Source organism: Notamacropus eugenii, chromosome 1 (genome assembly GCF_028372415.1).
Source record: "Notamacropus eugenii isolate mMacEug1 chromosome 1, mMacEug1.pri_v2, whole genome shotgun sequence".
Taxonomy (NCBI): domain Eukaryota; kingdom Metazoa; phylum Chordata; class Mammalia; order Diprotodontia; family Macropodidae; genus Notamacropus; species Notamacropus eugenii.
Window position 1 is genome coordinate 65982387 of NC_092872.1, and position 25006 is coordinate 66007392.

Here is a 25006-nt window from a genome sequence, read left to right on the forward strand (position 1 = left end):
ACCCTGAACCCATTGTGTTTGGATATCACACAGAAACAAAGATGTTGATTGACTCAGGACTTTCCAAACTCATTCACTGGGGATTCATGATCACCCAGCCTTCAATTATTTCTTCACTATGCTCCCAAACCCAGATCTGTCCTCTATTCCATTGGTGTCCAACTCAAGTAAAGACAGATCCCTGTAGACACATAATAATTGCAAAAACCCCAAATTAACACAATGGTTTTTTTTAAAATTTATTTCATTAAAATTTGCCAATTAATATTTTAATCTGGTTAGGGTTGTTTTGCCTGAGGTTGCAAGCAAGCCCCATGGGTCAGGAGTTCCACACCTCTCCTCTAGGCCCCTAGTCCACCTATTTCTCTGGCTAAGCTGAAACCTATTTTACTGGGCAAATCTGCAGGAACCCAAGGCTCCTCAAATATATCCTTTTATTCCTTGTTCATCCTAATTATTTCTACCCGGACTTCATTTCCCCTGCACCAAATTACTCAGAAATGTTGAAATTTATTAATGTGGGCTACTATCAATTCCTCCCTCCCCTTCATATTCCCAATACTAGGTGCTATGTCAGGCTTCTACTATGGATACTTGGAAGCTGCTAAAAACTCACCCTTGAGGAAACTAGAACCCCACCAATGCTTTTCCATCTTGTACCAGGAAGCTCCTCAAAGCTCTTCTCGGTCTACTATTAGGAAAGTCTCCCACACCTGATCCTAATGAAATTCAGTGTTACATGGCTTTTTTTCTTAATAATTACACCTGGCATTTTGTCAAGACTACATATAGCCATTGGTTATTTTTTTTAAATTCTGACTTTTAGCAAAATATCCATTCATCATCTTTTTGAAGCCTGGCAATATCCTTGTGAGATAGGTGTTCCAGGTATCATTAGCCTCATTTTATAAATAAGAAAACTAAGATTGTGTGGCTTACCCAAGGTCACACACCTGGGAAACAACCAAGGAGGCTAGGTGGTAAATGTTAATTTACTGAGGCCAAGAAAAGTCTGGTTTTCTTCTAAATCCCTTAATGGGGGGGGGGGACACCAGGAAGAGGGGGAAGATGGGGAGGGCAGGAAGGGGGGGGTTGCAGTATCATGGCATAGTAGGTGTAAGTACATGATGAGACTGCAAGCTACTTTTAGCTCTAGTGGGCCCACAACAGCAATAGGAACAGCCCCCTTTCCCTATCACCCAAAGAAATCTTCATGGTAATTCAGTCAAAACCCTCTAGTTTTCTAAGTAAATAAACTGAGGACCAAAGATGTGAACCCACACGCCAGAGGGAGGAGGGAACAGATCCAATCCTTGAATCTAAGCTCTCTGATTCTGAATCTATGGTTAGTTTTGTCCCCGCATTCTATCACATAATCACACCTATTCTTGAGACTGTAAACAGCCTCTACCAGCCCACCATGGGCACAGAAGTTGGAGGAATCCTGTTCAACTGCTAAACGTAGACTTTATACACCTGTAGGATCATGGAGCAGTCTTATCAGAGGTGCAGCCTGGGCCATCTTCTACAAGCACCTGATCATCATAGATTTGCCTGTTTCATAAAAGCAAAAAAATCACTCCTGCCACAGGAGATGGTGCCTCAGGTAGCCCTGGAGCGTCTTATTTACGTCCAAGAAAGAAGGAAAATACAGAGACAAGACAGAGTACGCTGCCTCAATGCTGCGGGTTGACGTGCTGGGAAAAACACACAGATATGACCTTATGAAGGAAGCTTCTTGGAGAGACTGAAAAACATAGTACATCTTTCCTAAATCCAAGGAGCTTACATAGGTTGAATCTCAGATATATTCAAGGAAGCCAGCATAGACCTCAGAGGTTATTTGCAGTAGAGTGGAAGGAGTGAGCTTTAACCAGTAAGCAAGAGCTTAGGTTACATTTTTATTAACTTCTATATCTCCAAAATCAGCAATTGTTATGATTTATGATTCTGTTGATTGTCTAGACTTAACTGAATCGCTTCCACTTGAACCATCTTAGGAAGATTCTGAGGATCACCTGGCAGGATGAGGTACCAGACACTGAAGTCCTTGCTCGAGCTGAACTGCCAAGCATTCAAACTATGCTTCAGAGAGAGCACAACTCCGATGGGCTGGCCACGTTGTTTGAATGCAAAATGTATGCTTGCCAAAAAGACTCTTATGGAGAACTTGCAAAAGGACACTCTCAAGGTCTCTCTCAAGAACTTTGGATTTGCCTGTGGAACATGGGAGACACTGGCACAGGACCGCTCAGCATGGCGTGCCCACATCAAAAAGGGTGCTGTGCTCTTTGAGCAAAGCAGAACTGAGACAGCACAAAGTAAACGCAGGATGTACACATTTGGGATATCCACCCCAAGTATTCACGCGGACTATCTGTGTCCAACCTGTGGTAGAGCATTCTGAGCTCATATTGATCTGATCAGCCACAGTCGGACACACTGAGATTTCACTTTACAATGGTGATGTCATTTTGGTCCTCTTCAAAGAGGAAGGACAACCACCACCAGATTTAAGAAACTGATAATAATGCAGATTAAGCTTAAAGGTGGCTATGCAGACATCCCCCCCATACCCTACCCCCAACCCTGTTGATAAACATTTGCTGCACACCCCTATACTGATCTACAAACAGTGCTTTAGCTCAGCAGAGAGTGCCGTAGAAGCTGCAGGGAATGAAGTCATCACCAGATTGGAGGCTAATAACAACTGTAACAGTGGTAGTAAAAAAAAAAAAACTTAAATGCAGATAGTACCTTAGGTTTGCAAAGTGCTTAAATCCATTTTCTCCTTCAAACCAGATCATTTCATTTTGTCCTTGTTGTCATTGTTCAGTCGCATCTGACTCTTCTGGACCCCATTTGGGGTTTTCTTGGCAGAGATACTGGAGTAGATTGTCATTTTCTTCTCCAGTTCATTTTATAGAAGAGGAAACTGAGGCAAACAGGGTTAAGTGACTTGCCCAGGGTCACACCGCTAGTAAGTGTCTGAGGCCAGATTTGAACTCAGGAAGATGAGTCTTCTTGACTCCAGGACCAGCATTCTATCCACTGCACCACCTAGTGCCCCTCGGAACCTGATCACACCCCTGGCCATATGACTTCTTTGAAACATACTACCAATCTCTTTGAGATATTAAATCATTTTCATACTTTATCCTACCTTTGCAATCTAGAGTTATGATAACTGACTCCCTTAGGTGTTAGGTTTGATTGGTTAGGTGTTAATGATTGTCTCCATGTCAATGTTTGATATTTATTGGGTCTTTCCGTGATGATATAAATTGACATATTTGTGCTAACCCAGTAGTGGCAGCTAGTATTTCTATAGCACTTTGAGATTTGCAAAGGGTTTTACATGGATTACCTAAAAACTCTGTGAGAGAGCTGTTATTACACAAGTTAGCTGCTCTAATTATCCTCATTTTACCAATAGGGAAACTGAGGCTGGACAAGGTTAAGTGACTCACCCAGGGTCACTCAGCTCCTAACCGTCAGAGGCAGGATGTGAAGTCAGATCTTCCTGCTCACTATCCACTTTGGACCTTAACTGTTTCTGACCAATAGTCCACAGCTTGATCAGAGACTTCAAGTTGGAGGGGTCCTTAAAGGTCATTAAGTTTAACTTCATTTTAAAAATAAGGAATGCACAGCAGAGAATAAAAGAAAACTTAGAAGAAAGCAAACACCAGCCCTGGAGTCAGAAGGACCAGATCAAATCTGACTTCAGACACTTGAGACTTACTAGCTGTGTGACCCTGGGGAAGTCACTTACCTCCAATTGTGAAGAAGATGAAGGAGGAAGAGGAGGAGAGAGTGTAGAAAAGCTGGATAGCTTTGAAAACAATGTGTAGTAATTATTACATAGTTTGAAAAAAAGTGAAAAAGTCAGAAATGGAAATTTATGGCTTTATACCGAATTCTCTCTTTACGTTCTGCACATGGACATTTTTTCCCCTTATTTTGTATTTAACTTTAAAATGAATTTAAAAATTTTAAAAAATAAAAATAAGGAAACTAAGACCAATTGAGATTGAATAAGATGCCCAAAGTCATACAGACCAAAAGTGGCACTGGCAAGATTTGATCCTATGGACTTTCACCCTCAGATTGTCCCAGTCAAGGGCTGTCTGTCCTGAATGGCAGCTAGACATTTTTAAGTTGATAGAATCTATCCTAGGTACTTGGATGAAGTTAGGTGGCATGGTGGATAGAGCACTAGAGCTGGAATCAGAAAGAACTGAGTTTAAAACTAGCCCCAGACTCTTACTAACTGTGTGACCCCAGGCTCAACTTCTTAACCATAACAATTTAACCTCTTTCTGCTTCAGTTTCCTCAGTTGTAAAGTGGAACTAATAATAGCACCTACCTCCCAGAATTATTGTGAAAATCAAATGAGATGATACTTGTAAAGTACTTAGCATGGTGGCTGCACATAGTAGGTGTTTAATAAATGCTTGTTTTATTTTCTATCTTCCATGACACTGTGTATCTTAGAGTCTTGTGTGGCAATGCAATATGGTCCCGTATGTATCTTTTACCCAGTAAAACAACAAAATTCATCTATTGTCAAGTGTAGGTGAGCCGCAGATACTTTGGCTCAGTCTAATCGTTGAAAACACACTGATCAGATTGAGACAATACAATCCACAAATATTCCGGTCTGCCAAAGGACAGCACAGTTTGTGACCACTTTAATTGTCAGAAAAATCAGAGAATTTCCTAGTTAAAAGGGACCTCAAAAACTGTCCTTTCCAACTTGTACCTCAATCGGCCAAAAGGCATCTATTAAGTACCTACTATTTTCCAGACACTATATATTAAGTGCTGAGGACAAAGCTAAAATAAAACAAGGAAGTCACATTCTATAGGAAAGACAAGCATATATTCTATTGTACAAAGACTAAAATGAAATAATTCCTTCCCCCAAAACCAGAAATTCCCTCTCAAACATTCTTAACAAATGGTCTGCCAATCTTTCTTTGACTTCCTAGAAATGAGAGAATCTGCTCTCTCCCAAGACAGAATATTTCATCTTGGAATAACTTTAATAGTTAAGAAGATTTTTCTTACTTTAAGCCAAAATCTACCCACTGTATCTACTTCTGTCCTCTGAGGTCAAGTAAAACAAGTCTATCCTTTTCCCCAAGTCTTGGGGAATCCTTTTTATTTTGTATATGTATTTATGTATGTAAGTATGTATGTGTATGTATGTATATACATGTATGTATGCATATGTGGATCTGTGTTCGTGTATATGTATAGAATATATTTACATATATACATACACACATATATATACATATATAAAATAATCCTTTTATTAAGAGAATTTGTTCTTTGAAGTTTGGATTCAGTCAAAGGGTCACACTTGAGGACCTAGAGGGCCACATGTAGCCTGGAGAATACAGGTTCCCCACCTGTGACCAAGACCATCTTTCAAATATAGGAGGGGGTGTAGAGCCAAGATAATAGAGTGAAAGCAAGGACTCACCTGAGCTCTCCCCCAAATCCTTCAAATACATCTAAAAAGTGAATCTAGACAAATTTTAGAGTGGCAGCATCCACAAAGAGTAAGAAAAGGGCAGATTTCCAGCCCAAGACAACCTGGAAGGTTGACAGGAAGGTTCTGTTGCACTGGACTGGGAGAAGAACGCAGTCTAGCAGGCAGGCTGCACCAGTGCAGACTCAACCATAGCAAAGCCAGAGCAGACCCCAGGGAACTGATAACTGGCAACAGTGGCAATTCCCAGACCTCTCAGCACAGAAGGGTGATCTGTCAGAACTGGGTGAGAGAGAAGTGCAGTCCTGCATAGGGCAGCGGCAGCTGCAACAACTACTCCTGGAGCTATCAGTCCACAGATTGAATGTTTGAAATTCACCTATTAAACTTCTGGGAGCCAAGATGACGGAGTAAGCAGTAAGTCACTCTCATAGACTTTGAAAAACCCAGAGAATGTTGCTGCAGGAAAACCCTGGAATAGTGGAGCCAGCAGAAAGACAGGGTACAGCAGTCTTTTAGCTCGGGAAGCTAGAGAGATTAACAGGGAAGTTCCCTCTTGCTGTGACTGAAGGGGACCAGTACAGGAATGGAGGCTACCTAGCAAGCCAGCAGCAAACCCCACCTCAGTGTCTTGGGGGAGATCCTGAGTCCCAGGGTGGAGAAGCAGGCAAACACCAACACCAGGCACACACCAGCCATCACTTCCAGTTCCAGCTCAGCACCAGGTAAACTGCCAGACCGCTCCAAAATCCAGCTACCAGCATCTGAAGCCCTAGCACAGAAAAGCAGTAACTAGGCCCCTAGCCCCAGCATAAAAAGTCTGCGATAGTGCCTCCCAGAAGCAGAGATTAAATTTAAGAGTCAGAAAAAAGGCAAATAATGTGAGCAAGAAGAATCAAAGAAAAATAATGACCATAGAGAAATATCCTGGTGACAGGGAAGATCAAAGCACAAATTCAGAAGTGGACAATATGGTCCATATGCCCACATCCAAAACCTCAAGAGGGAATATGAACTGGTCTCAAGCCCAAAAAGCCTTCTTGGAAGAGCTCCAGAAGAATTTTAAAAGTCAAATAAGAGAGGTAGAAGAAAAATTGGACAGTTCCTTTAAAAATACCATGGACAAAATGGAAAAAAAGTACACGGAAGGAAGCAACTCCTTAAAAAGTAGAATTGCTCAGAAAAATTAGATACAAAAGCTAACTGAAGAAAACCATTTGTTAAAAATCAAGTAAAGGAAGGGGAAACTATGGTAAATATAATCCTATTATTGAACCAAGTTCAGACTACTACACTTTCCCCATTGGCAACAGTCACCCCATGTCACTCTTGAATTGCTTGAACTGGTGGCCCAATGCTGCCAGTTGCTATCAACTTTGCTTGCTTTTCTGAAGTACGGTGCTGACAAAACTCATCCACAGCCAGCTTCACTGCTTTCCCTAACCATGGTGCTGACATAGCTTTTGAAATAACCCAGCATAACAGCTTTGCTCTGGATTGCCATGTCTCTTGTGCTTGGCAAGAAGGTTTTGTTTGATGGTTAAGATGGTTTCTGGGCTCTTCTAGCTTCCTTGTTGTGGTTGCTGTTTTGTAACTTTCAAACATTTTTAGGAAATGCGGATAGGTGATATCATTACTTTTTTCATTTTCTAATTATTTCTGGAGACAAAAGCTTGCTTAAACAGGCTGGGTTGATACTGTTGTAACTGCATGCAGTGTCATCTCCTCATCTTTACCCTATTAATTTGGTGTTTAATTTAACTCTTGAATACACCACCTAATGATCTGATTACACACAGTAAGCTGATTCTGGAATATTTGCTAAGTCAGCAACCAGTCGTCTCCTGACCACTTAAAACAAACAATTTTGCCTTTTTTTTTAAGGATGACATTTGGCATTTACCATATCCAGGGTCACCCAATTCTCACTGGCTGAAAATATGCTGTATAGGAATGAGACATCTGAGCAGTCTGCAAGTCTTTTGCTTCTTCATTCCCAAACTATATTTTTCAATATAGCTTCTTCTGTTTTACCCCTGTACCCATTTCTGCATTAAATCCAATAAATATAAAGTAAATACAAGCTTATTTTGGAAGATCTTAATAATACGTTCTTTGCAGAATCTCCCTACTCATCTTTTTTTTATTTTATTTTTAATTTATGGAATAAAACAAGCATTTCTATAACATAGTACGATAAAAAGATGATTGTACATGAAACTGTAAATCTACTATGAACAATTTACTATCATTCCTTTCAAATATACAACAAAATTATCATGAAATTTTTTTCTTTTGTTCTTCTCCCCCCCACCCTATAGAGGGCTACCTTTAGACACAAATGGGTGTGTGTGTGTGTGTGTGTGTGTGTGTGTGTGCATATACATATACATATATATTGGGGGGATATGTTTGTTAAATCATTCTATATAGACTTTTATTTATCAGTCATTTCTCAATGCAGATAGTATCTTTCTTCATATGTCCTTTATAATTAATTTGGGTATTTATAATACACAAAACAATTTATTTACTCTGTCATTACTAAAACAATATTGCCATCACTATATACAATGTTCTCTTGGCTCTGATTATTTTGCTTTTCATTATTTCGTTCAAGTCTTTCCATGTTTTTCTAATATCATTGAGCTCATCATTTCTTATAGCACAATAGTATTCCATCACATTCATATACAGCTTGTTCAATCATTCCCCAATTGATTGCTGTTAACATTGCTATTACTTCTTTCAGTATTGTTTGCTTAAATTCATTATAAGCATGGCAAGGTAAGATAATCACTTAACACGTTTCTTGTTCTCTGTGGTATGTAAAAATGAAATTTTTGCTTTCAGAGAAGGTTCCTGATTCTTCTTGTCATGAGCAGTATGGATAAAGTATCTTCTCTGGACAAGAAAATTTTCACCTTTAGCAAGTTGTCAAGAAAGGTATTCTCAGTTAGAGGGAGAGAGAGACCCTAGGGCATACCATAAATCTCCTGACAAGGAGAATGCTCCAGATGTCACCTCCAGGAATTTAGGTCGTTTGGTGACTTCCAATTTAAATTCATGAAAACTAGGTGTGAAAGTCAGTTTCTTTACCTTTAGCATCCAAGAAGTCTGAGTAGAGATGAGGGGGAGGGTGATAACAAAGAGATGATTTGGAGAAAGGGACTGAAAGAAGACTTAAGGCCAATTCTTCCAAAACTCCATGAGATCTATGAGATCAGAGCTGGAAGAGATTTTAGGGAACAGTCATCTAGCCCAGTTGCTTCATTTTACAGTGGAAAAACTGGATCCACAGAGAAAGGTAAGTTAGTTGCCCAAGGCTGCCAAGGAAAGCTCAATTCCACTTTTGACGAAATTGAGGTTGGCGGCTAACATGACAAAACAAGATGATGATAAATATTGAAGAAGATGTGGGAGAGTTGGAACACTAATTCATTGTTGATGGAGCTGTGAGCGGATCCAACCATTCTAGAGAACAATTTGGAACTATGCCCAAAGGGCTACAAAAATGTGCACACCCTTTGACGCAGCAATACTGCTTCTAGGACTGTATCCCCAAGAGATCATAAAAATGGGAAAGGGTCCCACATGTACAAAAATATTTATAGCAGCACTCTTTGTGGTGGCCAAAAACTAGAAATCAAGGGGATGCCCATCAACTGGAGAATGGCTGAATAAATTGTGGTATATGAATATAATGGAATACTATTGTGCTATAAGAAATGATGAACAGGAAGACTTCAGAGAGGCCTGGAAAGACTTATATGAACTGATGCTGAGTGAAAGGAGCAGAACCAGGAGAACTTTGTACACAGCCACAACCACAATGTGTGAGGATTTTTTCTGGTAGACTTAAAACTTCATTGCAATGTAAGGACTTAAAAAATTCCCAGTGGTCTCTTAAGGCAAAATGCCTTCCATATCCAAAGAAAGAACTATGGAATTCAATCGCAGGATGTAGCAGATCATTTTCTTTTGTATTACTTTCTGGTTTGTTTTATGATTTCTCCCATTCACTTTAATTCTTCCATGCAACATGACTAGGGTGAAAATGTATTTAATAGGAATGTATGTGTAGAACCTATATAAAATTACATGCCGTCTCAGGAAGGGTTGGGGGGAGGGAAGGGGGAGGAATGGTGAGGGAGAGGAAAAAAATCTAAGTTATATGGAAGTGATTGTAGAACACTAAAAACAAATAGAAGAATTTAAAAAAAGAAATTGAGGTGGCCTGGGTAGGGGGATGCAGTTGAGGGGAGAGCCAAATGGAAGTTAAATCTCATAGACTCACAAGCTGTTAGAATAAGGAGGGGTCTTAGAGATGACTTGCCAACCTTCTCATTTTACAGAGGAGGAATGGAGACCCAGAGTTAATGTCAAGAAGGGACTAGAACCCAGATCTCCTACTTTCTAGTCCATCATTGGACAAAGATGCTGACAATAGATCGGGCCATGGCAGCAAGTTGGCACCATGAGTAGAGTATTGGACCTGGAGTGAAGGAGACCTGACTTTAAATGTGGGGTGTCTGACTCTGGGCAAGTTGTTTATCTTCCTGAGTGTCCTCATGTGTAAAATGGGGTTAACAATAGCTCCTACCCTGTAGGGTTGTTTTGAGGATAAAATGCGATCATATTTGTAAATTGCTTTGCAAACCTTAGAGCACAATTCCAGGACTAGGCTTCTCTCCCCACCCTTAGAATGGACTAGAGCTTGGGTCCCACTGGTATTGGCCCCTGTCCAAGGAATCCTATGAGACAACCAATCTGCTTCTACTGTGGGAGTCTGCTGTGGATACATTCTCAGTATCCTATTACTAATTCCACCTGGCTACAACTCCAACCCACCTTATTACCATGTTCTCAGCCAGACCCACCACCAGGCTCCATCTATGCATTTTTCCTTATAAGAATACAACAATTGTAAACTAAAGCTTGGGGCATCTAAGTGGTGTAGTAGATAGAGTGCCAGGCTTGTAGTTAGGAAGATGCAAGCTCAAATCCAGCCTCAGACACTTACTGGCTGTGTGACCCTGGGCAAGTCACTTTACCCTATTTGCCTCAGTTTCTTCATCTGTAAAATAGGCAGTAAGAGAAGGAAATGGCCAACCGCCCCAGTTTCTTTGCCAAGTAAATCCCTGAAAAGGGGTCATGAAGAGTCGGACATGACTAAAAAAAACTAAACTTTTGAATTTCTCAGCCTTGAACATTTTTATACCTTAAAGCAATTTACCACCCTTGGGCAAAGCTCCTGCCTCCTCATCCAATAATGGCTCTAGGAATTTGGAAGATGCAATATGTTAATCTTAAACTTCTCTGAGTTAACTTAAACTTCCTCATCTGAAAGGGTACCTTGCCTTCTTCTAAGGTTGACTATGAGGAATTAATTAAATTATGTATCCAAGAGGGCTTTATAAGTAGTAAATCGATATGTCAATTAAATTATTAGTGATGCGATAGTCAAGTCAAAACAAATATATAAATCTCAGTAATAAATTGTGATGATATTTCTTCAAGTTATTCCATACTTAAAAACTGAGTAAAAGAGTAACTCAACACCTTTCATTATTTCTGAGTTTTAGAGATGAAAAGGGCATTAGAGGTCATCATGTCCAACCAACTCCATACTAGAAATGAGGAAATCGGGGTCACAGAAGTTAAGGGACTTACCTAACATATCACAGTGTCAGATCCAAGATTTCCTCTGTGACAGATTACTTTAAATATTATTGATTGCTAAAGTCAATGTCTATTAGAAATGATGATGAAGATGATGACGACAATAATATTTCACACTCTTAAGACTGTTTCCCCCTTTTTCTTATCACAACAGGGGAAAAAGTTATTTATATTTTATCAAACTCCATACAGAACACATCCATAAACACAAATGATAAAATTGTACGACACCCAAGCCAGGCCACGTTCAATGGTTCGAAAACCAAAATGAAATTTACGTCTTGGTAAAGCAAAAATAATTTCCCCACGTTTGGATATAAGAACCTACTTGTGAGGAAATGCCAATGTAGTTTTTCTGAGATAGCATTGCCACCTACTGGTGATAGTCAGGTACTGGCCTCTATGACCATTTTTTTTTTCCCCCGGTAGGTAAACAGGATCATAGAAATACAGATTCAGGTCTGAAGGAGACTTCAGAAGTCAGAGGAGTAGGAGGCAGAGAGAGGAGGAGGAGGAAGGAGAGGGGGAGGAGGAGGAGGAGGAGATTCACAAAGTGGTTAGTTAACAAATATTGCTTCATTTTATCTTCACCATGGGAGGTAGGTGCTATTATTATTCCAATTTTACATATTTGGAAACTGAGGCAGAGTTTAAGTGACCTACCCAGGGTCACAAAGCTAATAAGTGTCTGAGACTTGTTTTGAACTCAGGTTTTCTTGGCTTTTGGTCCAGTATTCTATTCACTGCATCACATAGTTTCCTCTTTATAGTCCTACCCTCTCATTTTTCAGATTAGGCAACTGAGGCTCACGGAGGCGAAGTGGCTTAACAAAGGGCACAGTCTTTATGTTTTCTAAAAATGCTACTTATTATCAGAGATTGAGAGATAACATGGTGCAGTTGACAGAGAAATGGCCTTAGTATTAGACACCTGGATAAAAGCTTCACATCTGATATTTACTGGATATATGATCTTGGGCAAGAAACTTAATTTTTCAGTGCCGTCAAGACAACTGCAACAAGTGCAGATCTGCATTTGTAGAATAAACCCCTAACTGGAAACTCCTTATAATTATGATTTGATTGGTCCAGTAAAAAGTTAGAAATTAAAGTTTAAAAGATTCAACCTAGCAAAGAAATCCAAATACAAAACTTTAATGAATACCATCCATCTAAAAATGTTTCTGTTGAGTATTTTTATCACATCCAACTCTTTATGATCCCTTTTGGGGGTTTTCTTGTCAGACCCTAGAGTGGTTTGCCATTTCCTTCTCTAGTTCATTTGACAGATGAGGGAACTGAGACAAACAGGGTTAAATGCCTTGCCAAGGATCACACAGCTAGCAAGTGTCTGAGACCAGCTAAAACTCAGGAAGATGAGTTTTTCTGATTTTAGGTTCAGAGTTCTATCCACAACATTATTAAGGAGACAAAGATTTATTTTGCTGTAGGTTATTATCAGTGGTGTTTAGGAACTATTCTTTCACTGATACATTTTGTTTTGAAATAAGACACATTGACACTCCCCACCCCCCCCCCAAAAAAAACCCCACACAAACCAATCCCTCTGCAATGTACAATTTAGCAAAACTTACACAGCCTTGCAGTATGATTCTGATTAATACTTGTCACTTTCCTCTTCCATCACTTACTGATTATTAACAGTGCTTTAACTTGGAGAGAACAGTATCTACTTTGGCCATTATGTTGGACCCAAATTTTGTCACCTCTTTGTAGCTTTTGTTAACATTGTTATAACATTCTCTTGGTCCTGCCTTCTTCACTCTGAATCACTTCATACAAGTCTCTATATGATTCTCTGTATTCTTCATAGTCTTTCATTATGTCATGGTAGTTTTAGGCTACATTCACATGTCATAGCCTGTTCAGTCATTTTCCAGCCTTTTGTAATCACAAATAATGCTGCTATGACTATTTTAGGATATAAGGGGTTTTTTTTGCTCTCAATAATCTCTCTGGGATATAAGGCTGGCAGTGAGATCTCTGGGTTAAAGGCTAACCATTTAGTAACCTTTCCAACATAATTCCAAACTGTTTTCCAGAACAGTTGAACCAATTCACAACTCTACGAGCATCAAATTAGGGTGGTCATCCCACAGAACCTCCAACAGATTTTTCCATTTTTTTCCTATCTTTATTAAGTTGATGGGTAGAGAGTCAATCTGACAATAGACTTATTTTTTATATAAAGACTGTGACTTTGGACAAGTCATTTCCTTTAATGGGGTCACATGTCAGTTTATTTTACTATCTCAATGTTGTTTTAAATTATATTTTTTTATAATTAGTGATTTTGTACAATTTTTCAGAAAGCTGTCAATTTTCTTCTTTGGAAACCTGTCCAGAGGAAGAAGCATAGTACAGTGGAAAGTGTACTGGATTTGATGTCTGCGACTTTGGCTTCAAATCCTAACTCTGGGTGACCTTGGACCTTGGACAAATCAGCTTCTCAGAGATTGTTATCTTACTTATGCAGTGAGGGGCTTGGTCAGACATGGTGGCCTACTTTGTCATACCTGCTATTGGTTGGGGCAGCTAGGTGGTGCAGTGGATAGAGCATCATTGCAGGAGTCAGGAGGACTTGAGTTCAAATCTCAGCTCAGACACTTGACACTCACTAGCTGTGTGACCTTGGGCAAGTCACGTAACACCAATTGCCTCATCCTAGGTCATCTCCAGTCATCCTGATGAATATCTGGTCACTGGATTCAGATGGCTCTGGAGAAGAAGTGAGGCTGGTGACCTGCACAGCTCTCCCTCACTCAAAACAAAATCAAGTGCAAGTCACATCATTATTTCTCTGATGGCATGGTCTTCTTTGGCAACAAAGGATGAACACACACCTGCTATTGGGTGAGTCTAAAGCTAGAGGATCTCCTGAGACCTAGAGTTCTACGCTGCAATGGCTCAGAAGTGGCTAAGCCAATTGAGTATCAAAATTAAATTTATCATTAATATGGTGAGTTCCCAGAAGAGAGGGGGGGGACTCACCAGATTGTGTAAGGCAAGATAAAATCGTCTAGGGGAAGGAAGGAAGGAAGGAAGGAAGGAAGGAAGGAAGGAAAGAAGGAAGGAAGGAAGGAAGGAAGGAAGGAAGGAAGGAAGGAAGGAAGGAAGGAAGGAAGGAAGGAAGGAAGGAAGGAAGGAAGGAAGGCAGACCAGAATACAAACTCCCATGTGGATCAGAGTGGAACCACACTGCTAAGTAGCCTCTGTACTTTCAGCATAAGCAAAAGAGACCAATTGGTAAGAATGATAATGGTGACAAGATGATGATGGGGGTTGGACTAGATGACTTCTAAGATTTCCCTTCTACTTCTATGTCTCTCAGTCTATATTCTTTGACCACTTTATTTAGAAATAATCCTAAGAACACTAAGCTTGACTCCAAGTACAGGCCTCTTTTCATTACAACATGTTGCCTCTCTGGTTCTGATGAAAATTGTAAATATGTCGTACTCATGCTTGAACAGAGTACACCAAGGCCAAGAGTTGCATTTTTCGTAGCATTATTTAAATAACATTAACATGTGCTTATTCTACTTCTGTCCTACAAATCTTGGCAGATCCTAAGCTATGAAAAGTTTCAGTGCCTACCCAGTAACAAACTGTCTATCTCCTGTTTGAGAGCCAACCAAGCTAAATTCGGAAAGGCTCATCACCAGAAGGTTGGCCACCAAGTGATGATTTTTTCTGGCCTCAAAAACTCATTGGGACCATCCAACTTGAGCATGGGAGGGTTCTCTGATATGTGTTGATAGAGGGAATACCCATATGGATTAAATCAAGGATCTTTAAAATTACTAGGTTACTATATTTTCCAGGATAAAGAGCAAAAATTGGCAAATTTATAAATATCTTCTGCTGTACTTTAAACAATTAGATTGTTTTGTCTGCCCCCTTGGATAACAGAATGAGCATTTCCATTTCATACATATGAACTTATATAAAAATCAACAAAACTCATGATCTTTCCCCTCAAGTCTATTTTTCTTCTGAAATTTTTCTAAATCTGTCAAAGGCACCACCATTCTTCTTATCTACCTGGTGTGTAACCTTGGCTTTCTCTTCTAGTTCTCACTGTTTTGAACATGTTACTCTCTGTAGGAAGGGGCCCAATCTAATCAGTCTGCATCATCTCTATTTTAAGCTGTGGCCCAGAAATCCTGTTCTCAGACATCATCTTAAATCAGGTTTCCAATTCTGCCTTGCTCTTTGGTAGTCCTTTCCTTTGATAGGAAGCTGTGATAAAAATGCCATCTGGGCTTCAGGTCTTAAGAACTCTTATGATTGCTTCCCTTGGGTTTCATTCTCCTTAGCACCGCTTTCTGAATTCCTTGTGACAGGGTTTGCTTGTTTGTTTCATCCTAATGTGGATTACTGAAAATAAATAACACAAATGGACATAGTAGTGAGTGTCTATGATCCTTGCTTCTGGAGAAACTGAGGTTGATCTCTTGAGCTCAGGAGTTTTGAGCTAACATGGGCTAGGCTTGTCTGGTATCTCCACTGGGTTCAACATTGATAAAGTGATCCCAGGAGAGAGAGAGGCCAGCCATCATGAGTAGAAAAGAGGTCAAAGATTCGGTGCCGATCAGTAAAATCAGTCATGATTGACCTCTGTACTCCCAACTTGGGCAAGAAAAGGAGACCCAGTCTCAAAAAAAAAAAAAAAAAGATTGTGAATAGGTTTATCACTGCCATGCTTCTTGGATATATGCCATGTGAAGACAATAGATCTCTCTTAGGACAACAAACAGTTTACATCACTACCCTCTCCCCAACAGGGCATCACCAACCACCACTACTTGCTTCTTATTTCTCTTACTGGATAATGTCTCTTTATAGTACTCATGGTTATATCTCATAAGTCCTTAAAACACACGCTGCTGCTGCTTCCTCAGAAGTCTAGCTCTACTCTCGATAGGAAGACCCTTCGTCTATTTCTTGACTCTATGTGTTCAATGATCCTTCACTTTCTTCTCTATCACATTCTTCCACCTTCAAAATGCCTGCCAGTCCAGCATTTTTCTCTGCCAAGTACTTTTTTCTCCTTAATCTTCAAGTTCCCCTTCCATCTTAAAAGAATATTTACTTCTCCACATTAGAAAGGAATTCTTCAAGACTTTCCATTTAAGCAAAGATAACAGCCTTCTGTTTGAGCATAGATAGCAGTCATTTGGCTCTCAGAAAAACAAACATTACATACATAATGCTAGTCATTGTAGAATTCTCCCTTTTCTCATAACTTGATGAATCAAAGCACCCTAGTCCCTTTTTCCTTGAGAACTGATTGATTTTGTGGCTAGTTCTTAAATTGCTGTGGTCAACGTCCAGCAACCTTAGATTTCATTTGTCATTTCTCCATCAGGAATATTTGCCTATATATCCTTATTCACTTTTCCTTATATGGTCAGTATTTATGTGCATTCCATTTTTCTGGGGTTTAAAAAAATTATAATAAAGGTCTTTCAAGACCTTCCCAAACCAGCAAATTCCTCTCCTGCTCTTGGGAAAGCTAGGCAGTCACTCTTCTATCCAGCCTACCACTACTTCCCCTGCTCTCCTAGCCTAGGCCTCCTAGCTGTCCCCCATCCTTTAAAAAGCAGCCAGAAGCTGAGACATCCTCTGCTGCCCTGCTGCTGCGGGGATTCTCCAATTCCATACTTCATAACTACCATCAGATCCAGTCTCATTCCTGAACCTGACTAGAGTCCAACCTAGATCACTCTGCTGAAGCAATAAGTCCAGTTCTCATCCAAATCAAATCTAAGAGAATAATTGTAGCTATCGTTCTAATCCTAGCATAAGCAAGAAAAATTTTATGAAAGAAATTCTGCAATATTAAAGTGTGAAGAGATGAAATTCCCCCAGAGGTTCAAATTGGAATGTCAATGAATAGATTGAATAAAGTGCCAAAGGATGAATTAAATGGGATCATAAATAAATTAAAGGAATTAGTGGATTCCATTTCAGTTTTTAAAAATGTAAAAAATAGATGGTGTAACTAGTGAAGTGATATCAAAACATCAATGGAAGTGGCAAAAAGGAGAGTAAATGAAGTAAAAAATGAACAATTGAAAAAATAAAAATGAAGAACCCATGCAAAATATAGCAGAACTGGGCAAACAACTAATAAATTTACAGGACAGGAAGTGAGGGAGGGAAGGGGAAAGTGAAAAGGGGGGGGGGGGGAGAATGAGCATTTTATAGCTATCTGCTATGTGCCAGGCATGGGGCTAAGTGCTTTCCAAATATCTCACTTATCTTCACAACAGCCCTGGGAGGTAGGTGCTACTGAGGCAGACAGAGGTTAAATAAACTGCCCAGTCCCACAGTCAGTAACAAGTAACTGAAGCCATGTTTGAACTCAGGTCTTCCTGACTCCAAGCCCAATGCTTATCTACTGCACCACCTAACAGCCCAGAGAGTGTATGTAATGTCCTCTCAGGCAAAAGAAAAAAACAGTCACAGGAAGAAAAAACAGTGTTTGAAATATAAAGCATTTTTAATAAATTTGGTATCAATGTCACCATCTTACATCTGATTGAATGAAAACTAACGATCAGAAATTGCTTTGAAAGATTTTTCAATATTCAAAATACTACACTTCCCATATTTACATATTTCATTTTTATGTCTTGAGCAAAACCATAGAAGTGTATCTAGAAATCATATGAAAATCAAAACCAGCTACAGAAACAAAGACATTTAGAAAATAATTTCAGTTTTCAAAGTACCAAATTTAGTGTTCAGATTTAAACGATGAATTGTGTATTGAAATTTAATTTTAAACTAATGTTTACCAAAAATTTTTATTATATGTACATTTAAAAAAAGTCACAGTAGTAATTAGTAACAGTAATGATAGTTAAACCACAATAAAGTATTATTAAAAGTTTGTCTTTATACGAAAGTTTATAGTAAGGTTATCCTTCCAAATGGTCATTTTTAGGCAACGTTAATAGAAGCACAGTGTCTGGAGAGAGTAATTGACAGCCCTGTTATCCTAATCTCTGGTCAAACCACATTTAGAATACTTACTGTCTTCGGTTTTGGGTGCAACATTAACAAGCTAGAGTAACAGGATTGTTTCAGGGACTCAAATCCGTATTACATAAAGAATGGTTCATACATATTAGGGTGATTAGTCTAAAGATGAAAAGACTTAAGGGGGATGACATAACAGATGATAGCTGTTTTTAAATATTTAAAGATCCATTGTGGCTCCAGAGGCTATGACTAGGGCAAATGGGATTAACATGGAAGCAGACTTCATCTCCATACAAGAAAGAATATCTTAGCAACATGGCTCTCTGAAAATGGAATGAATTGCTTTATGAGGTAGTGAATTCTCTGTGACTTTAAGCAGAGGATGAATGGCCATATGTTGGGAATGTTACAGAGGGATTTTGGCCATCCAGCAGGGGTCTGGACAGATTAAGTCCCTTAAAAATCTATGATTCTAGGTATCATTGGCAAAAACTCTCTGGCTGATGAGGACAGCTCTGTAACAGTATTATTTCAAATGAGCTTTGAGCATCCAAATAATTTGAAGCGGCTGTCATCCCTTTCCATATATGCAGCTTTTCTACAATTTCATGCACTGAGAAAATTCTGGCCAAAATATTAATCTGTACAATCTACAGTACATTTTTTGTGTGTTTTAAATCTGTGCAAATAGCTTAATATTATGGAAAATATCAAGATTCACCTTTTACCTTATTTCTGAAAAAAGGCACTATCATAGAATATAGGCAATACTAAAAAAAAGTATTTGGTAGATAATTGCTTCAAAGTCACCGAATAGAAAGAGTAATGTGCTTCTCTCTATGAAAATAGGCCATCTTGAAACAATAGTAAAGCTTTTTAAATAAATAGTGCAAAGCTTAAACTCTTCGACTAATTCTTCAAAAAAAAATTCACACCTTGTAAAATAATTTCCTTATGAAAATATTACTGTCAAGTTTTGCATCATATCCTCACATTGCATTGAACTAAGTAGCTCCTGGCTGCAAAGTCCTCCTGAGCATCATCACTGTCACTTCCCTTGGTTTGCTGTTACATTTGGATAATGTCTTAGAGTCAGTTACAAAGTCTTTCACGTATTTTGTTTGACCCTCACAACAACCCTGTGAGGTAGGCTGGGCAAATATTCTTAAACTGAGAGTCTGACATGAAGGGACTTGAGTAAGGTTATATAACTGGTAAATGGTGGAACTGGAACTAGAATGCAGAACTTCTGAACCCTAGTCCATCATCTGGTTGGCTGGCACAGTTAACATATTAACTACGTTCTTTGAAGAACCATTTTTGATATTCTGAATTTGTACATGTTCTTAACAGTGGGGCTGGATTGCCATTGGAAGCATTTGCCTCAGCTTGTATGCATTTCTGAGACTGTACATGAAGTATGGATCCATCCTAAAAAGGATTGAAAATGAATTAGTTTTCAATAGTATTATCAACACTTTATAAAAAGATTACCATTTTTCCTTTAAATTATAATTGCTAATGTATGATTTTAAATTAAATTCTCAAAATATTCATAACAACATTATTTGAAAAAAGAAAACAAGGTGGAGAAAAAGACCAATGATAAGGGGATGACCAAATAAACTGTTATAAATAAATGGAATAACTGCTATTGCATGGTAGAGAATAATGAACATGAAGAATTCAGAAAAATGTGGAAAGATGTATTTTTTAAAAGTATAATAAACAAAGAAGAACCAAAAGAATAATTTATATAATGTGAATTAGATCAACATGGAGAGACAATGAACCTTTGGTCAATTACTATGGCCGATGTGAACACCATACTGTCAAAATCCCTTATTTCCATTAACAATATGCCTGGAACATACTTTTAAAGAAAGTTTGGGCATTTTTTTGAAAGTGTCTTTTGAGACAAAACATAATTTATCAGCACATATTTTTATAGCGTGCATTAAAGAAAAATTTTCCTAAAATACTTTTCCAAAAGAAAGTTTTTGTGATAAAGTATATTGGTTCAAATATAGGTCATCTTAAACACAGACCAGACTCATATAAAGAAATCTTTTGAAAGGAATAATATATAGTGATACACAGAAAATCACATAAAATAGTAAAATTGCAAATAAATATTTACTACACAATGTTTTGGTTTTATCTTATATTTTATCCTTTCAAATAAATGGTTTTATATATATATGCATATATATACATATATTTTAAATTTCATTTTTATCAATATGACTCTTTTAAGCTCCACCACCTTCCCTGGCCTCTTGACTTCCTGATTTTCCTACAATTTTAGGTTTTATCTAAACTAGAGATTAAAGATGGGGCCCAGGTTTGTATAAAAATGATTTTTTTAATTGTAAGTTAATGAGGGAATAGGATATGTGTTCCTGTGTAGATGTATATAAATCCTAAATGTCTAAATTAAATTTTTAGGACTATATAAATTTAGGAACACTTGTATGTAGTAGGTAAAGCCTTCAGATAAAAGAATATAGGAATCCTGAAGGTCCTCTCTTTCCCTATGACTATAAAATCCTTTTCAAGGAAGGGCTCTTTCTGAATGACTCAAAGCCTCATGACTGTTGACAGATAAGGATCAATAAAACAGCTGAGAACGGCAATAGTTGTACAGAATATCAATCAGCAATTATTTATTGATGATACTTGAGGCTACTATGGCAGACAAAGGATATACTCCCCTTCCTTCGGGAATTTCACTTCAGTATGAGGAAGGGCAAAAAATTAAAGAAAGTGTGAAGGCCAATCTGCACTCCAGTGGAGGTTCCAAACCAAGGCACTGCCTGGTAGATGAAGTATGGCTAAAAGCTAATAGGCTTGAATGTCCGCTGCATAATGTTAAATTTGCTCTCCTTAGTTCCAGAACTAGGACCCAGTAGGTATTAACAGGAAGTATAGTCCCGCTCAGTAGAAGAAAGAATTTCCTAACCACAATGGTTGTCTGAAAAATGGAATGAATTGCATTGGGACAGTACAGTCCTCATCAATGGATGTATTCATGCAGAGAGGCCACAGATGCTGATGGAGTAAAAGTCTCAGGAAGGGGATTACTCAGACTTTGTGGAAGAGGGAAATAACTTTGTATTGACAAAATATAAGATTGCCTAGTTCCAGCTGGATTTGTCCCTAAGGGGGTGCAGTACAGTGCAACTGAAAACACTTGATGAAATGTAACAGGATGAATGTAGGAAAGCACAGAGAAAGGCAAATAAGAGTAATTTCAATTTAATCCAATTCCACAATGTACTTATTGAGTGCTTACAATGTGCTAGGCATTGTGCTCAGCACTAGAGACACAACCGTGAGAGCTAGAACAGACCTCAGCAGCCATCCAGTCTATGTTATACATAGAAGGGATGTCCACCACAATGTATCTGCCAATCCTCCTGAAAACTCCTAAGGAGGGGAACCCACCACCCATTCCACTTTTAGACAGCTCACATTGCGAGGAAGTATTTTTTATGTGAAGTCTAAATTTGCCTCATTTTGATTGATTACTTCTACTACTAATTTTGCCCTCCAGGGTCAAGCAGACCAAGTCTAACCTCTCTTCCACATGAAAGCTTTTTAAATAATTGAAGTTAGCTATCATAACCTCCTCCCCCCCAACCTCGGAGCCTCTTCTTCTTCATGCCAAACATGTCCAGTTTCTTCAACACATCCTCATAGATCATAGACTTATGGACAATAGTCCTTTACTATTCTGCTTGCCCTTCTTGGGACACTCTGCAGATTATCAATGTCCTTCTTCAACTCTGGCACCCAGGGCAGTCCCTACACCCAGTAAGCTTATATTCTACCAAAGGGAAACACCATGTACCAAGAGAAGTAGATTCAGAGTCAATACAAAGTAGTGTGGGGTGGACAGAACACCTCGGGTATGTTATTCAAGGAATCAGGTAATGCTCCTCTAAGAGGTAGTTCCTAGGTTCAGCTTTGAAGGAAGTTAGGGATTCTACTAGGAAGAGATAAGGAGAGTATTTCAGTCACGGGGTCTGTGAAAAACTAAAGATGTAGGAAATGGAACAAGAAATAAGCCAGTTTGGCTTAAATGTAGAGTATGTTAAAGGAGAGTAAGATGTGATCAGCTTGGAAGGGTATGCTAGATCCAGATTTGTGAAAGGCCAATGCCCAAAAGAAGAATATTTTATCCTAGAGATAACAGGAGCCACTGATATTCTTGAGTGACCTGGTCAGATATGAGACTTCAGGCAGACAGAAAATACAAGATTGAAAAAACAGAAGAGACAAAAGGAGGAACATAAGGGAAACAGAGTCAACACTTCTATAGGAAAACACAGAGAAGCAGAAATACTCATAAAAAATAATATATTCTATTTGGACTCAATAATACCAGCACTAGATATATACCTAAAGAAGAGTGAAGAAAGAGGAAAATCACGGATATGCCCCCAAATTTTTATATTATCTCTTTTCACAATAGCAACGAATTGGAAACTACAGAGGCCCCCATCAGCTAAGGAATGGATAGACAAATTAAGGTATATGAGTTTAACAGAATACCATTATGCCAAAGGAAATACTGAGAGGGATGGCTTCAATAAAACCTAGGAAAACTTGTATGAACTAATACAGGGTGAAGTGAGAAAAACATAGAGAACAATTTATACAATAACAAAATGTAAAAACAAATAACTTTGAAAGTTGTAAGAACTCTGATCAATATAATGACCAACCGTGATACCAGAGGATGTTAACGAAATACCCCACCTACTTCCTGACAAAGAAATGATACAGAAAAAGATACATATATGTGTACATATTTTGGATGTGGCCAAGGTAGGGATTTGTTGTGGGCTACATATTTACTACAAATGCTTTGTTTTTACTTCTTTTTTGCCAGCAGGGGGAGGGTTATGGGAAAGAAAGAAAATAGATTTTTTTAATTGAAAAAATATTATACTTAAAAAAGGAAAAAAAGCGTGTGTTCTAAATCAGGGATTGGCCAAGTTTTAACCTGAAATTTTACAGAATATTCCAATTACAATTTATCCAGTCCATATCCTAGGACACAAAATTTTTGATAATCATTCCTCTTTCCTAGGTATGGTGTCCTAAAAGGAGCATGTGATAGTCCTGCTGCAATTTTCTCTGGTCAGATTACATTTGAAATATTGTACCATATTTCAGGCAAGACAATGAATGACAAGCTGAAGAGCACCTGGAAGGAGGAGAAGACCAGGACAGGGAGAGGCCTTCAAGGTTATACCACAAAGATGGACATTAATTTGCATCATAGGAGACTTGGAAGGAGGAAGGTCCGTAAGAAATGCCTTTAAATATCTGAAAGGTTTTGATGTGAAAAAGGAATTAAATTTAATTTTGGTTGGCAGAAATGTGAACAATGAGGAGAAGTTGCAGAAAGGCAATAAAGGATTTTTGAAAGGAAAAAACTTGCTATCAATCAGATAGTGGATCCTCAAGCACAGTTCAGCCAATATCCTGTCAGGGATATGGTAGAGGAACTATTCAGGCACTGGTGAGATTAGATCATCCTTGAGTAACCTTCTAATGACTCCACGGTTTTGGAGTGTGACTAACTCTCATTGATATTTTTTGTGATCAAAAGCATAAGTTACATTTTATGTTAATACAATCACTCGGACCCAACGGTCCTGGAAGAGATGAGGATATTAAACAATATACCTACCTCTTTAAAAATAAATTTCTGATTTTCTGGGGCATTTTTATAACAGAGATGCATGGTCAGATGGTCAGTGCCTACATCAACAGCTACACAGGCTTCCGGTTGGCGGGTGTTATAACGTATTTCATTATGTGAAGTATATTCAAAAAACTATGAGAATGAGACAGGGAACAAATAATTAAACTATACAGACAAAAGATGTGAAATAAAAACTTCTGAACAATTTAAAAACATCACTTTTTAAAGTATTAGTATATTCTATGTTCCTAATATATAGTAGGCACTTAGTAAAAGTTTGTGGACTGACATATCTGGCTCATGAGGAGAGGGATGCTTCTAGGAAGGAACTCTCTCCCCCTAAGAAGCTGAGCTGTATTCTAAGAGTTGGAACTGAGCATCAGAACTGCAAAGCAAAAGTATTTCAGTCATAGAGCTTTCAAATAATAGTCAACAAGCATTTACTAAATGTCTACTATGGGCACAGAAGATACGAAGACAAAATGAAACGTGGATGACACTGTGTATTGTAAAAAGTCAATATATTCAACTCCTCATTTATATTTGCTCTCTCCCCCTCTCCAGTGTTTCTAGCTTGCCTAGTTCATACCACAAAAACCAATGCAGTTTCCATATTTCACAATGGGACAATCTTCTTTACCTGACGTTCAAGATCTTTATAATCTGGCCCCATTTTGTCTCCCTAACTTTTATTTACCTCCTCAACATAAGCCCTCTAATTTTACATTCTGAGCCACACATAAATCAAGATTATCTACCTATCCATCTCCATTTTAAGCAAGCTGGTTACCCGAGCTGTGTCAGGGATGGCCAAATCAAGAGGAGTCATGATGAGGCCTTCCCGTGACCAGATGGACAAGCAAGTTACCACATTAAAAAGACAAGAGCTTTGGAGAATCAGGTTGAGTTACACTATGGATCCCTAACTTAGTAACCAATGGCAGCTAGGTACACAGTGGATAGGAAGACTCATCTTCCTAAGTTCAAATCTGACCTCAGACACTTATTAGTTGTTCCACAACTAATAAGGAAATGACAAACCATTCAAGTATCTTTGCCAAGAAAACCCCAAATGGGGCCACAGAGA

The 25006-nt window shown here is 38.5% G+C and overlaps 1 protein-coding gene across 1 annotated transcript in view; it reads right to left on the reverse strand.

Annotated features, from left to right (window-relative positions):
- Window positions 1–17691: 17691 nt before the first annotated feature.
- The window catches only part of GALNT12 (polypeptide N-acetylgalactosaminyltransferase 12), a 49364-nt gene continuing 42049 nt past the window's right edge, over window positions 17692–25006 (reverse strand). The window contains exons 9-10 of the mRNA XM_072604769.1: window positions 23905–24051; window positions 17692–19631 (exon numbers count right to left, since the gene is read on the reverse strand). Coding sequence (XP_072460870.1) covers window positions 19494–19631; window positions 23905–24051 — 285 coding nt within the window. The 3' untranslated portion in view covers window positions 17692–19493. The remainder of the gene's footprint in view (window positions 19632–23904; window positions 24052–25006) is intronic.